Source organism: Scylla paramamosain, chromosome 36 (genome assembly GCF_035594125.1).
Source record: "Scylla paramamosain isolate STU-SP2022 chromosome 36, ASM3559412v1, whole genome shotgun sequence".
Taxonomy (NCBI): domain Eukaryota; kingdom Metazoa; phylum Arthropoda; class Malacostraca; order Decapoda; family Portunidae; genus Scylla; species Scylla paramamosain.
Genome location: NC_087186.1, coordinates 13,711,908 through 13,722,527, shown reverse-complemented (window position 1 = coordinate 13,722,527; position 10,620 = coordinate 13,711,908). Strand labels below are relative to the sequence as shown.

At 42.7% G+C, this 10,620-nt stretch overlaps 1 protein-coding gene across 1 annotated transcript; it reads left to right on the top strand.

Moving 5' to 3' along the window:
• Positions 1-289: 289 nt before the first annotated feature.
• LOC135091032 (heat shock protein 60A-like) lies at positions 290-7,790 on the top strand. The gene is made up of 9 exons (XM_063988351.1): positions 290-411; positions 1,231-1,402; positions 2,691-2,938; positions 3,440-3,593; positions 4,095-4,154; positions 4,340-4,506; positions 4,895-5,105; positions 6,318-6,872; positions 7,008-7,790. Exons 2-9 carry the CDS (start codon positions 1,232-1,234, stop codon positions 7,170-7,172), a joined length of 1,731 nt encoding a protein of 576 aa, XP_063844421.1. The 5' UTR covers positions 290-411; position 1,231; the 3' UTR covers positions 7,173-7,790.
• The last annotated feature ends 2,830 nt before the right edge of the window (positions 7,791-10,620 follow it).

Sequence of the window (10,620 nt, the reverse complement as noted above, 5' to 3'; positions counted from 1 at the left end):
AGATGATATAGTGCATGATTTCTTTTATTAATGGGTGTAGAGCGCAACATTGCATCAGACATGGTACGTTACGCTGAGTAAGTGGCAGCCAGGAGACAGAGAGCAGAGGTGCCAACTTACCGCTATTAAGTTGAAATAAAGTAAAATACATCTCACTAAATAATACAGCGGAGAGTTAACCATATGCTTAATAATTTCCAAAAAAAATAGTTCTTCTTGGAGTCTGAGATGTTACGTAATGATATAGCGAGGTTTTTTTTTTAAGTATGTATGAATTTTTCCCAGGGTTATCTTTGGAGCATCCCAAAGAGCATGTTGGCAGCAGTGGCGCGGCGCATCGTCTGCCACTACCACACAGGACGCCACCCGGTGCGCTGCAACTGTCTACCTCTCCCGCCCACGCCCTCACAGGTAATGTTATGCTTGCCAAGAGCTTGATACACCCTGAACACATTGCTGGGGCTTATATGAAAGGTGTGATTGTGGTGGTGAAAGTGAGGGATAGTGTTGGGGAAGATGAGAGAGAGAGAGTGAGTGTCACATGGCGACCCCGGCGGTCATAGTGCCTCGTGTTGCCATGTGCTGACATAACCCTACTCAAAGCTAGTCTTCTTTTTCGTCTCGTGTACTCCTTTGCTATGCTTCCCTAATTAGAGGGCGAAGGGCATATTTGGGCCGTATATCTCTCGGGAATGTCGTGTTATGTACCTTATTTAAGTTTTTCTTGGTGTTTTCAGTATTATGGAAGCTTGCCGGGTGGAAGGGAGGCAAGGGAGACGAGCCAATCTTTTTATATTAAGGCTTATCAGGGGCGCCTCTTCTCTCACGGTCATACTTCACTCTTCACAAGCTAATTTGGGGTTTTACTTTTGGTATTGACGAGTTTTACCTGTGTTGGGACAGTTTACCGGGTGAACAAGAGGCAATGGGACTAGACTGGCTTATCGATGATTCCTTTTTGTCTTGGGTTGGTGAAATTAAGGTATGTTTATTGACTCTGCACAAGCTGATTTAGTAGCTTCTAGGTATTGAGCAGGCTTAGGGGATGTTATGATTGCTTACCGGGAGAACATGAGGGGACTAGCTTAGCTTCTCAATGGGTGCCTCGCGTATCTTCTATTGGTCATACTTGTATTTAAATGTTTACCTAGTGACTTAACAAGCTTAATTGGTAGTTTATTTGTTACTTTTATTTTTTTTCTTATTTTCTTGTATTATCTCTCCTTCCAGAATGTACCGCGCTGCCTCCCTGCTCAGGCTGCCCGCGAGTCGCCGGGTCGCCCAGCACCTGGCGGCGAGGAGCTACGCCAAGGATGTCAAGTTCGGCTCAGAGGTGCGGGCCATGATGCTGCAGGGCGTGGACGTGCTGACTGACGCTGTGGCCGTCACCATGGGTCCCAAGGTGAGCCCTCCAGATAGCACTTACGCAACTCGCACACTCCGGCACTGCCCTGGAGGTCTGTGTGAGTGTGTGTGGGGCCGCCTCCCGCTATCATTGTTTTCTATAAATAGATGCTTTGTGCTGTCACCTTTATTCCTTACATTTTGAGACAGGGCAGCTTTGTTATCAATGTGAGGAGTTTACAATGCATGATGTTCAGTTGCACTTTCATATGTTTGGTAAATTCTTTAGACTTACATCATAATCCTCCAATCCCCTAACCTAGCTGAGGTGGCTGCACCACCCTGGCCCCCTCCAGGGATACTAATCTAACCTAACCTAGCTGGGGATTGCACCTTCCTTGACCCCCCTCAGGGATACTAACCTAACCTAAACTAACCTAATCTATCCTACAGGATTGGGTCTAGGGAATTTTTTTGGAAAGTGCCCGTGTCTGTTTTGAAAACTATGGATTCCTCATGGAAACTCAGAGAGATAAAGTTTATTAGATTCAAGTAAGGTATGCAAAAATTGCATCCCCAATGTTGTAGAATATGGTGGCATAAGTCCAAAATAATACCTGGTGTTTCAATACTACTACTTTTCCACTTTGGTTGGTAATAAATTTGTATTATTGGTACTTTTGTAATGGCAGTATAAAACACCAAACGTTTTTTTATGTATGTGTATTTATTATCATCTGATTTTATTCATATTTGCTACATTGAAAGAACTATAGGTAACTAAGAAGCAGCTTAAATTTCAAATTGGTATTCCAATAATTGTGTTTTATTGATGTCTTCTATTGTTGGTGTTTTACCATTTTATTAAAAGAGAGAGAGAGAGAGAGAGAGAGAGAGAGAGAGAGAGAGAGAGAGAGAGAGAGAGAGAGAGAAACTTGTTGCACATCAAATGAAAGGTCTCAAAGTACTTAATATGTGATAGGAATTTTTTGCATAAAAGTGTAGTGTATGGAAAAAAATACCAAACAGCAGGGTGCTGCTTCTAAGCCCCTCTTGCTTTACATACTGGCTACCTCCTCCCTACTTTCCCATGCAAAAATATGTGACGCTTGACCCTCCATATGATGAATATAGATGAAAATTGAAAACCCCATTTCACCACCAGTTGCTGCATGCTTCCACCGAGCAAGATCCGGCCCTAACTCAAAAACCACCATCCTGGTGCATAAGCCTCATATGTTCAGTGTCATAGCATAATCACACTGTTGCCTTAAAATGAATTAGTTGTTCATGCTTAATGTACTGACCTGTGCATGACCCTTACTAACAACACGTCCTCACCCCAGGGCCGCAATGTGATCATTGAGCAGAGCTGGGGCAGCCCTAAGATCACCAAGGATGGTGTCACAGTGGCCAAGGCTGTGGAGCTTAAGGACAAGTTCCAGAACATTGGTGCCAAGCTGGTGCAGGATGTGGCCAACAACACCAATGAGGAGGCTGGCGACGGCACCACCACTGCCACTGTGCTCGCCCGCACCATTGCCAAGGAAGGTTTTGACAGGATCAGCAAGGGAGCAAATCCTATTGAAATCAGGTATGTGTTCATTTGTAAGCCTTTGTAATCTGTTCAAGTGGTGAAAATACTTGTTCATTTTCTTTTGGCATTCACTTTAAGATCTTAATGTACTATCCAGTCTTTGTTTAAGTGATGTTAATACTAGTTCACTTTCTCAACATTATTTGCATCCAGATCATTGTGTACCTTCCTGCCTATGTTTAAGTGATGTTAATGCCTATTTGTTTTTCCTTTGTATTCACAGTTTAAGGTTGTTGTGTGGTTTCCAATACCAAAGCAAAATTTATCACTTAAATTTTTCCGGATTACTGATTTTAATGACGTGTGTATGGTACTGATATATAGATAGATGGAGTAAATAGACTGATTTTAGTGGTTTTCTCCCTTGCAAGAACTTCATATGATGACTAACTACCTGAGTGATTAGTATGATCCTACAGATCCAATTCTGACACACTTTGACCTCATTCTGAATCCACTCATTTGGGACGAGCCTAACCAAGCCCCTTCCCCTCCCAGGCGTGGTGTGATGCTGGCGGTGGAGGCAATCATTGACCACCTCCGCTCCCTGTCCCGCCAAGTGACCACTCCTGCTGAGATCACCCAGGTGGCAACCATCTCTGCCAATGGAGACCATGAGGTTGGGGAGCTCATTTCTGCAGCCATGGAGAAGGTGAGGCTGGTGATCTGCAATGTGTTAATGTGTGTCTTGATTTCCAGCATACCCCTGTATAGCCAGTTTGTAGTCAAGACTTGTGCCTGTGTTAAGTCATTGTAAAGGTGGAAATAGTTTGATTTCAGCATAAATAAAGGAAAGGGTGAATTGTAATGAGTTGTTAAGGAAAGAGAAAAGGGAAATATGCTCCTTATGATCATTGTGTTAGTATTGCATCTTGTGTTTTTATTTCTACCATCTTTATTAGTTAGGTTATGTTAAGTTCTTGTATTGTTGGTCCTAGTTCTAATCAAAGTTCCTTTATTGAGAAGACAAAAGTTGACCATGTCTCATTAGGGCAAGCTCTTGAATGATTTGTCTTGTATTAAAATTAAACTACCAGAAAAGCTAATTAATTTAACCATGCTTTGTCTAGTTAGGTTAGATTAAATTCTTGATTTGTCTATTCAGTTGTGATTAACTTTACTGAAAGAAACTGATGAATTAAACTCTTACCAGGTCGGCCGTAATGGAGTCATCACCGTCAAGGATGGCAAGACCCTGAAGGATGAGCTGGAGGTATGGAACGGTCCAGCAACAAAGTCTTCTTGATAATTCCTTCCGGTGGTTGGGCTTTGCATGATGAAAACTTTGGATTCCCCTACATAGTGTTTAGTGAATGACAAACATACTCTGACTTTTGGTTCCTGATAAAGTTGTAATAATTCCTTTTGCTTTGGTATTATAATGTTGTGTCTTGCCAGGTGATTGAGGGCATGAAGTTCGACAGGGGTTACATCTCCCCATACTTCATCAACACAGCCAAGGGTGCCAAGGTGGAGTACCAGGATGCCTTGGTTCTCCTGTCTGAAAAGAAGATCTCCTCCATTCAGTCCATCATCCCAGCGCTGGAGATTGCCAATGCTCAGAGGTGTGTGTGAGTGGGATGCTGATGATGTCATCACAACTTCACATATGTTTTGAACTCTTGTGATTTAGATTACATTGATTTTATATGATGACTCAAACACTTGTATGGTGTCGAACCTTGCAAGAGAAAGTAAGGACTAAATGAAATGATGACGTGACTTCAGTGCTCTCCATTCAGAATGTTACATTAACTTGATTGTTCAGTTTTATTACATTCTTAACAAAGATAATCCACTACAACACAAGGAAATAGGGGAAGCTGCAAGGAACTGTCAGGCTTACATGTGGCAATCCCTGTGCAGAAGCTGTACTTTTTGTTTCACTCTTGTATGATTAAGCTTTCTGTAAGGTTTGGAGAGGTCATGATCTAATTGCCCTTACTCTGACAGGAAGCCCCTGCTCATTATCGCTGAGGATGTGGATGGGGAAGCACTGAGCACACTTGTGGTGAACCGACTCAAGATTGGCCTGCAGATTGCTGCTGTCAAGGCCCCGGGCTTCGGCGACAACCGCAAGAACACCATCCAGGACATTGCCATTGCCACCGGTGCCCTTGTTTTCAATGATGAGGCCAGCATGGTGAAGATTGAGGATGTGCAGGTATGGGGATGTGTTGCTGTTTTTTCAGTCCTGTATCTCTACTTTTTGATTTTTGATTATCTATATTTCCTGTATTATTCATAGTATTTATGCCTTCATAAATGTATTTGCATGCTTATATTTGTGATTTTAGTGAAATTATTCTCTTTAACACTTCAAAGTTCCTGTAGCAATGTCATGTGTTGGAGTCTGATAGTTATTTAGCTTATGTATTGTTCCACAAAAGTTCGCTGATGGATACCAACTCATTGGCTTGCCTTTGAAAATCTGCATACTTGGGACTGTAGAATTAATGGCAAGAATGGGACTGCTTTCTGCTGGTGGATTTTTATGGTTGTGCTGTAGCCACTGAAAAATTTCCTTATGTTGCTTAAGTTTTTATTTTTACAATGCTTCTTGATCTGAAAAATACTTGGTTTTATGGAGCACACCACATGTACACATCTTTTGCATCCGCTGTTGACATTAAGCCTGGATGAAATGCATTCATGTTTTATCAGGATGAAAAGAAAGTAGGAAGATTGAGGAAAGATAAAAATAGGAAATAATAAGGAGTCCATGCCTGCATGACTCAAGTTTCTAGCACCTTCGCTGCTGTGGAAACATGTTGGGCAGTAGATAGACCAATAACCTGTCTGAGTGACTCATAGTTACTCTTTACTCAGACTGCAGAACACCTCAACAATCTTTAGGACTGAACTAAACAACAGAAACACACAACCCAGGAATGCGCTTTGTTTATATACTGGAGGGACTCGCTGCTGCTGCTGCTGCTGCCATAGTAACTCAACACAAACAGGAAAACTTTATAGGACAGATCCAGGCAACATAAGCTCACATCCTAGCAATGAACTGTATATACCTTGGTGACTGGCTGCCGCCACTACAGCAACACCACACAAACAGGAAGACACCTCCCCAGGATTTATAGGACTGATTCAGACAACAGGGACAGTGTTATATACTTCACGTTGCTTTGTCTCGAAATGTTGGTTGAACTGCATGAAATTGGTACTGCTGCTGCCAATAAGTATTTGCTAGCACTGCAAAATTGATTTTGCTTAACCACATCTGCTTGTTCTTTGGTTTTGACTCACAGTATCTCCAGTGTGCTATGGAGACTGCATGGCTAAAGTCTGCACCTTCAGGGCTTAGTGTGTGTTGGCAGAACTCGGCACATTCCGTCTGTTGACACTTAACATGTTGGCACAGGTACATGATCTTGGTATGGTTGGTGAGGTTCAAATCACCAAGGACGACACGCTGCTACTGAAGGGCAAGGGGAAGTCGTCTGACATTGAGAGGAGGATCAACCAAATCAGGGAACAGATTGAGGACAGCAACTCAGAATATGAGAAGGAAAAGATGCAGGAGCGGATGGCACGGCTGAGCAATGGAGTGGCTGTGGTGAAGGTGGGCGGCTCCTCTGAGGTGGAAGTCAACGAGAAGAAGGACCGTGTGAATGATGCCCTGTGTGCCACGCGTGCTGCCATTGAGGAGGGCATTGTGCCTGGCGGTGGCGTGGCCCTGCTGCGCTGCCTCCCTGCCCTGGACAATGTCAAGCCTGCCAATGAGGACCAGAAGATGGGTGTGGACATCATCCGCAAGGCCATCAGGACTCCCTGCCACACCATCGTCAGCAATGCTGGCATTGATGCTGCCGTCATCGTAAACAAGGTGGAGGAAGCGACGGGTGACTATGGATATGACGCCGCCAATGGGACGTTTGTCAACCTTGTGGAGGCTGGAATCATTGACCCCACCAAGGTGAGTGTGAAATATAATAAAATACTCTGTAAACAAATACACATAATTTGTGACCTGTGTACACTTTGATTTACATGAATATAGTTGATAAGTGGTGTGTAAAGTGCTATGTATTCTGAAAATCTACTATTTCAGGTGGTGCGCTCTGCCCTGACTGACGCCGCTGGTGTTGCCTCTCTCCTCACCACTGCTGAGTCCGTCATCACCGAGATCCCCAAGGAGGAGCCAGCAGGAGGCATGGGTGGTATGGGTGGCATGGGTGGTATGGGAGGAATGGGTGGCATGGGAGGCATGATGTGAGATAATTATAATTAAGATAGGCAATGTATGTTGTATTTTTCATGGGCGGGTTGGTGCAGCGGCTCTTAGTCTTCATTTTTTGTGTCTTATCTTGACTATTAACAGGCTTTAGTGGAAGTTATTGGGGGTTTCAAGGGTGCTTTCATGTTTCTATTGCTAATTTAAGAAGGATTCAGCATCGTCACTGGAAAGAACCCACAAGAACCTGAGTAATTGTATCCGAGGCTTCTGAGAATAGTCCTGGTGAGAGAACAACGCGCAAGAGAACATGGGCCTTGTCTCTCTCTCTTCCAATTCAATGAGGGAGCACTTTCTTTATTCCCTTCTTATTTAACCAGCAGCTAAAAGTCTTGGGCATTATCATGTTGGTGCAGGGTGAAGTGAAGGCAGTTCCATTATTCACCTTGAAGACTTAATCATTCCAGTGCTGCTCCACCAAGTGACATCCATTATTTCATCCTCATACTCTCATGACCGTGAATGTGAACCGTGTAACCGAACTGATGATAGGTGTAAGTGTTCAATGTACAAAGTGTAGATAATGCAATGTAGATAATTTTGTTATTCTGAAAAAAAGAAGTGTTTATAAAAGCCAATTAAAATGAGTTTTTCATCAAATGCCTATTATTGTGTTAGCTTTTCCACTGGTGTACTGTGTTATTTTCTCTCTCTCTCTCTCTCTCTCTCAAGAAGTATTCAATTTTCAAGTGAATCAATAGGTAAGTGGAAATTCTCTCTCCCTCTCTCTCTCTCTCTCTCTCTCTCTCTCTCTCTCTCTCTCTCTCTCTCTCTCTCTCTCTCTCTCTCTCTCTCTCTCTCTAAGAGTAATCACAAGCTTCTGAAATAAATAAAAAGTAGATGTGAAAATACTAACTTTCATTTTCTTGTGAGGTTAGCAACAAAAAAACGAAAGTGACCCTAAACGCGTTATATCTGCATATGCGTAAATATCACTAAGACTAGGGGGGAAACTGAAGCTATATAAGTAATTTGCTTTTACGTAATGTTTTATCACTAGATTTTTAAGACCAAAGCACCTTATGCTTCATAGAGTAAGGTGCTGGAGAGTGGCCGGGCTGGGGAACCGTATTGGTGTATTGGGCTGTGGGTCGCCGCGCGTGTAACAGACAGTCATTATCCGCGTCTTATCCTCTTGTCTGCACCTGTCCTCCCCTTCCTTTGAGGTGTCGATTCCCGGCCTCCTCGCCCCTCGCCTCTTTGTTCCCCCAGCCTGCCTGCCTCTGCCTCACTGCGTCCACCCCATACCTCGCCATACCATCACCTTGTCTTGTCTGTTTCCTTGTCTCTCTTATTCCGTCTCTAGTTCCAATTCTCTCTCTCTCTCTCTCTCTCTCTCTCTCTCTCTCTCTCTCTCTCTCTCTCTCTCTCTCTCTGGCCATCTAATTTTTCGTAGCTGTATTTCTCTTCCTCATCCCTCTATTCCTTACCTTCATCTCCATTCATCTCCTGCTCCTCCTCCTCCTGCCCATCCTACCCCTATGTACCCCTCCCTACTTCCCTCCCTTCCCTTCCTTCAACCTGAGGAATGCTATTGTCGCTCGAAGATGGACTTGTCATCATAATAATATTACTCTCACACGCGCGTCATTTTAAAACCGTCCCTACTATCTCTCTCTCTCTCTCTCTCTCTCTCTCTCTCTCTCTCTCTCTCTCTCTCTCTCTCTCTCTCTCTCTCTCTCTCTCTCTCTCAGGCGTAAAAGTGGCTATGTTTATAAGAGCCGCTTTAAGATAGGATATGTTTATTTCATATTTGTGTTTATACTCGTGTCGTTTCTGTTCGTTTACAAATATGTTAGAAGGAATGTTTATTGGATCAAGTTCTGTGATGTATAGGAATGTGTCTGTGATTTTGTGGTGAGTAAACTATTTGTCTGTCTGTCAAAGGCGTGGGATGCATGATAAGGGGAAAATAAACTAGGAATAGATACAGGGAAGGAAATGTGTGTTTAGTTGAGGTTGGTTAGAATTGAGTGCTTTGTTTCCTTCCCTCTCTTTCCTTTTATCCTCTCCTTCCTTCCCTCCTCATTCTCTCTTTTAATCATAATCTACTAATTTAGCTTTTTTTCTCTTAATATTTTTATTTTAATTCGAATTATTTTCTTTTCTGACTTCTTTCTCTTTCTCCTCCTCCTCCTCCTCCTCCTCCTCGTCCTCCTCGTCATTCTTCTGGTAATATTCCTTCCTCCTTGTCCTCCTCCTCCTCCTCCGCCTCCTGTTAATAGCCTACTCTTCTTGTAAATGTTTTCCTCTTTATTCTTAAGTCTACCCTGTCCTCCTCCTCCTCCTCCTCCTCCTCCTCCTCCTCCTCCTCCCCCTCCTCCTCCTGCTTTCGTGTCAGGGGCCTCTCAGTTAAACATTTTCTCGTTCCAGAGCCTCCAGCAGTCTTCCTCTTATTTATTTTTTCCTTGGACTTTCGAGTTTTTTCTTAAGCTGAGTTCAATTGCAAGGGAAATAGTCAACTTTTGAACCTTGCAGAGGAAAGGACAAGAATATTAAATAAAATAAATAAGATGAGGTAAAAGATGTGAATTAAAGTGCAATACATAGATGAGTCAGTAAGTAAATAGATTGATAGATATATATAGTAAGATTTTAAGATGTTTTGTTATTCTATTTTATGTCTTTTTTTATATAGATATTTAAGTATTCTCTCTCTCTCTCTCTCTCTCTCTCTCTCTCTCTCTCTCTCTCTCTCTCTCTCTCTCTCTCTCTCTCTCTCTCTCTCTCTCACATTAATGAACGTTTTGATGATGGAATTTGATCGTCTTTTATTATAATAATTATCGTACTTTACAGTTCGTTGGGTTTGGGTACGGTAATATACAAAGGGAGATTAAAATAAAGAGTATTGATGAGCGCGAATTGATAATAATGAAAATAATGATGATAATAATAATAATAATAATAATAATAATAATAATAATAATAATAATAACGTATACTTTTGTGTTATGAGAGAGAGAGAGAGAGAGAGAGAGAGAGAGAGAGAGAGAGAGAGAGAGAGAGAGAGATCTTAGTGTGACGAATGAGAACAATATAACAAAGACCAGACGTCAGACGGTAGAAATAACAACATTTATCCAATTCCCCGTCCCTCCCTCTCTCTCTCTCTCTCTCTCCCTTTCCCTCTCCCTCTCCCTCTCTCTGTAGGCAAGTGTGGTGATGCAGGATGAAAGTGGAGTATACGTGGAAACTAACCATACAAACTCATACAAACTCGTAGAACTTAAATACGTTAACTATACAATGATTCACGCTCGTTGGGGAAGCTGGTGGGTGAGACGCGTTTGCCCGCCACACTCCCCCACTGAGCACTGACAAAGCCTCACAATCAGCACAGAGTATGTCTTACTAGTGAAGAGAGCATTTCAAATCACGAGGTTCTTACATCTTACACGAGGGAGATGTAACGCTGGGGTCCGACGGG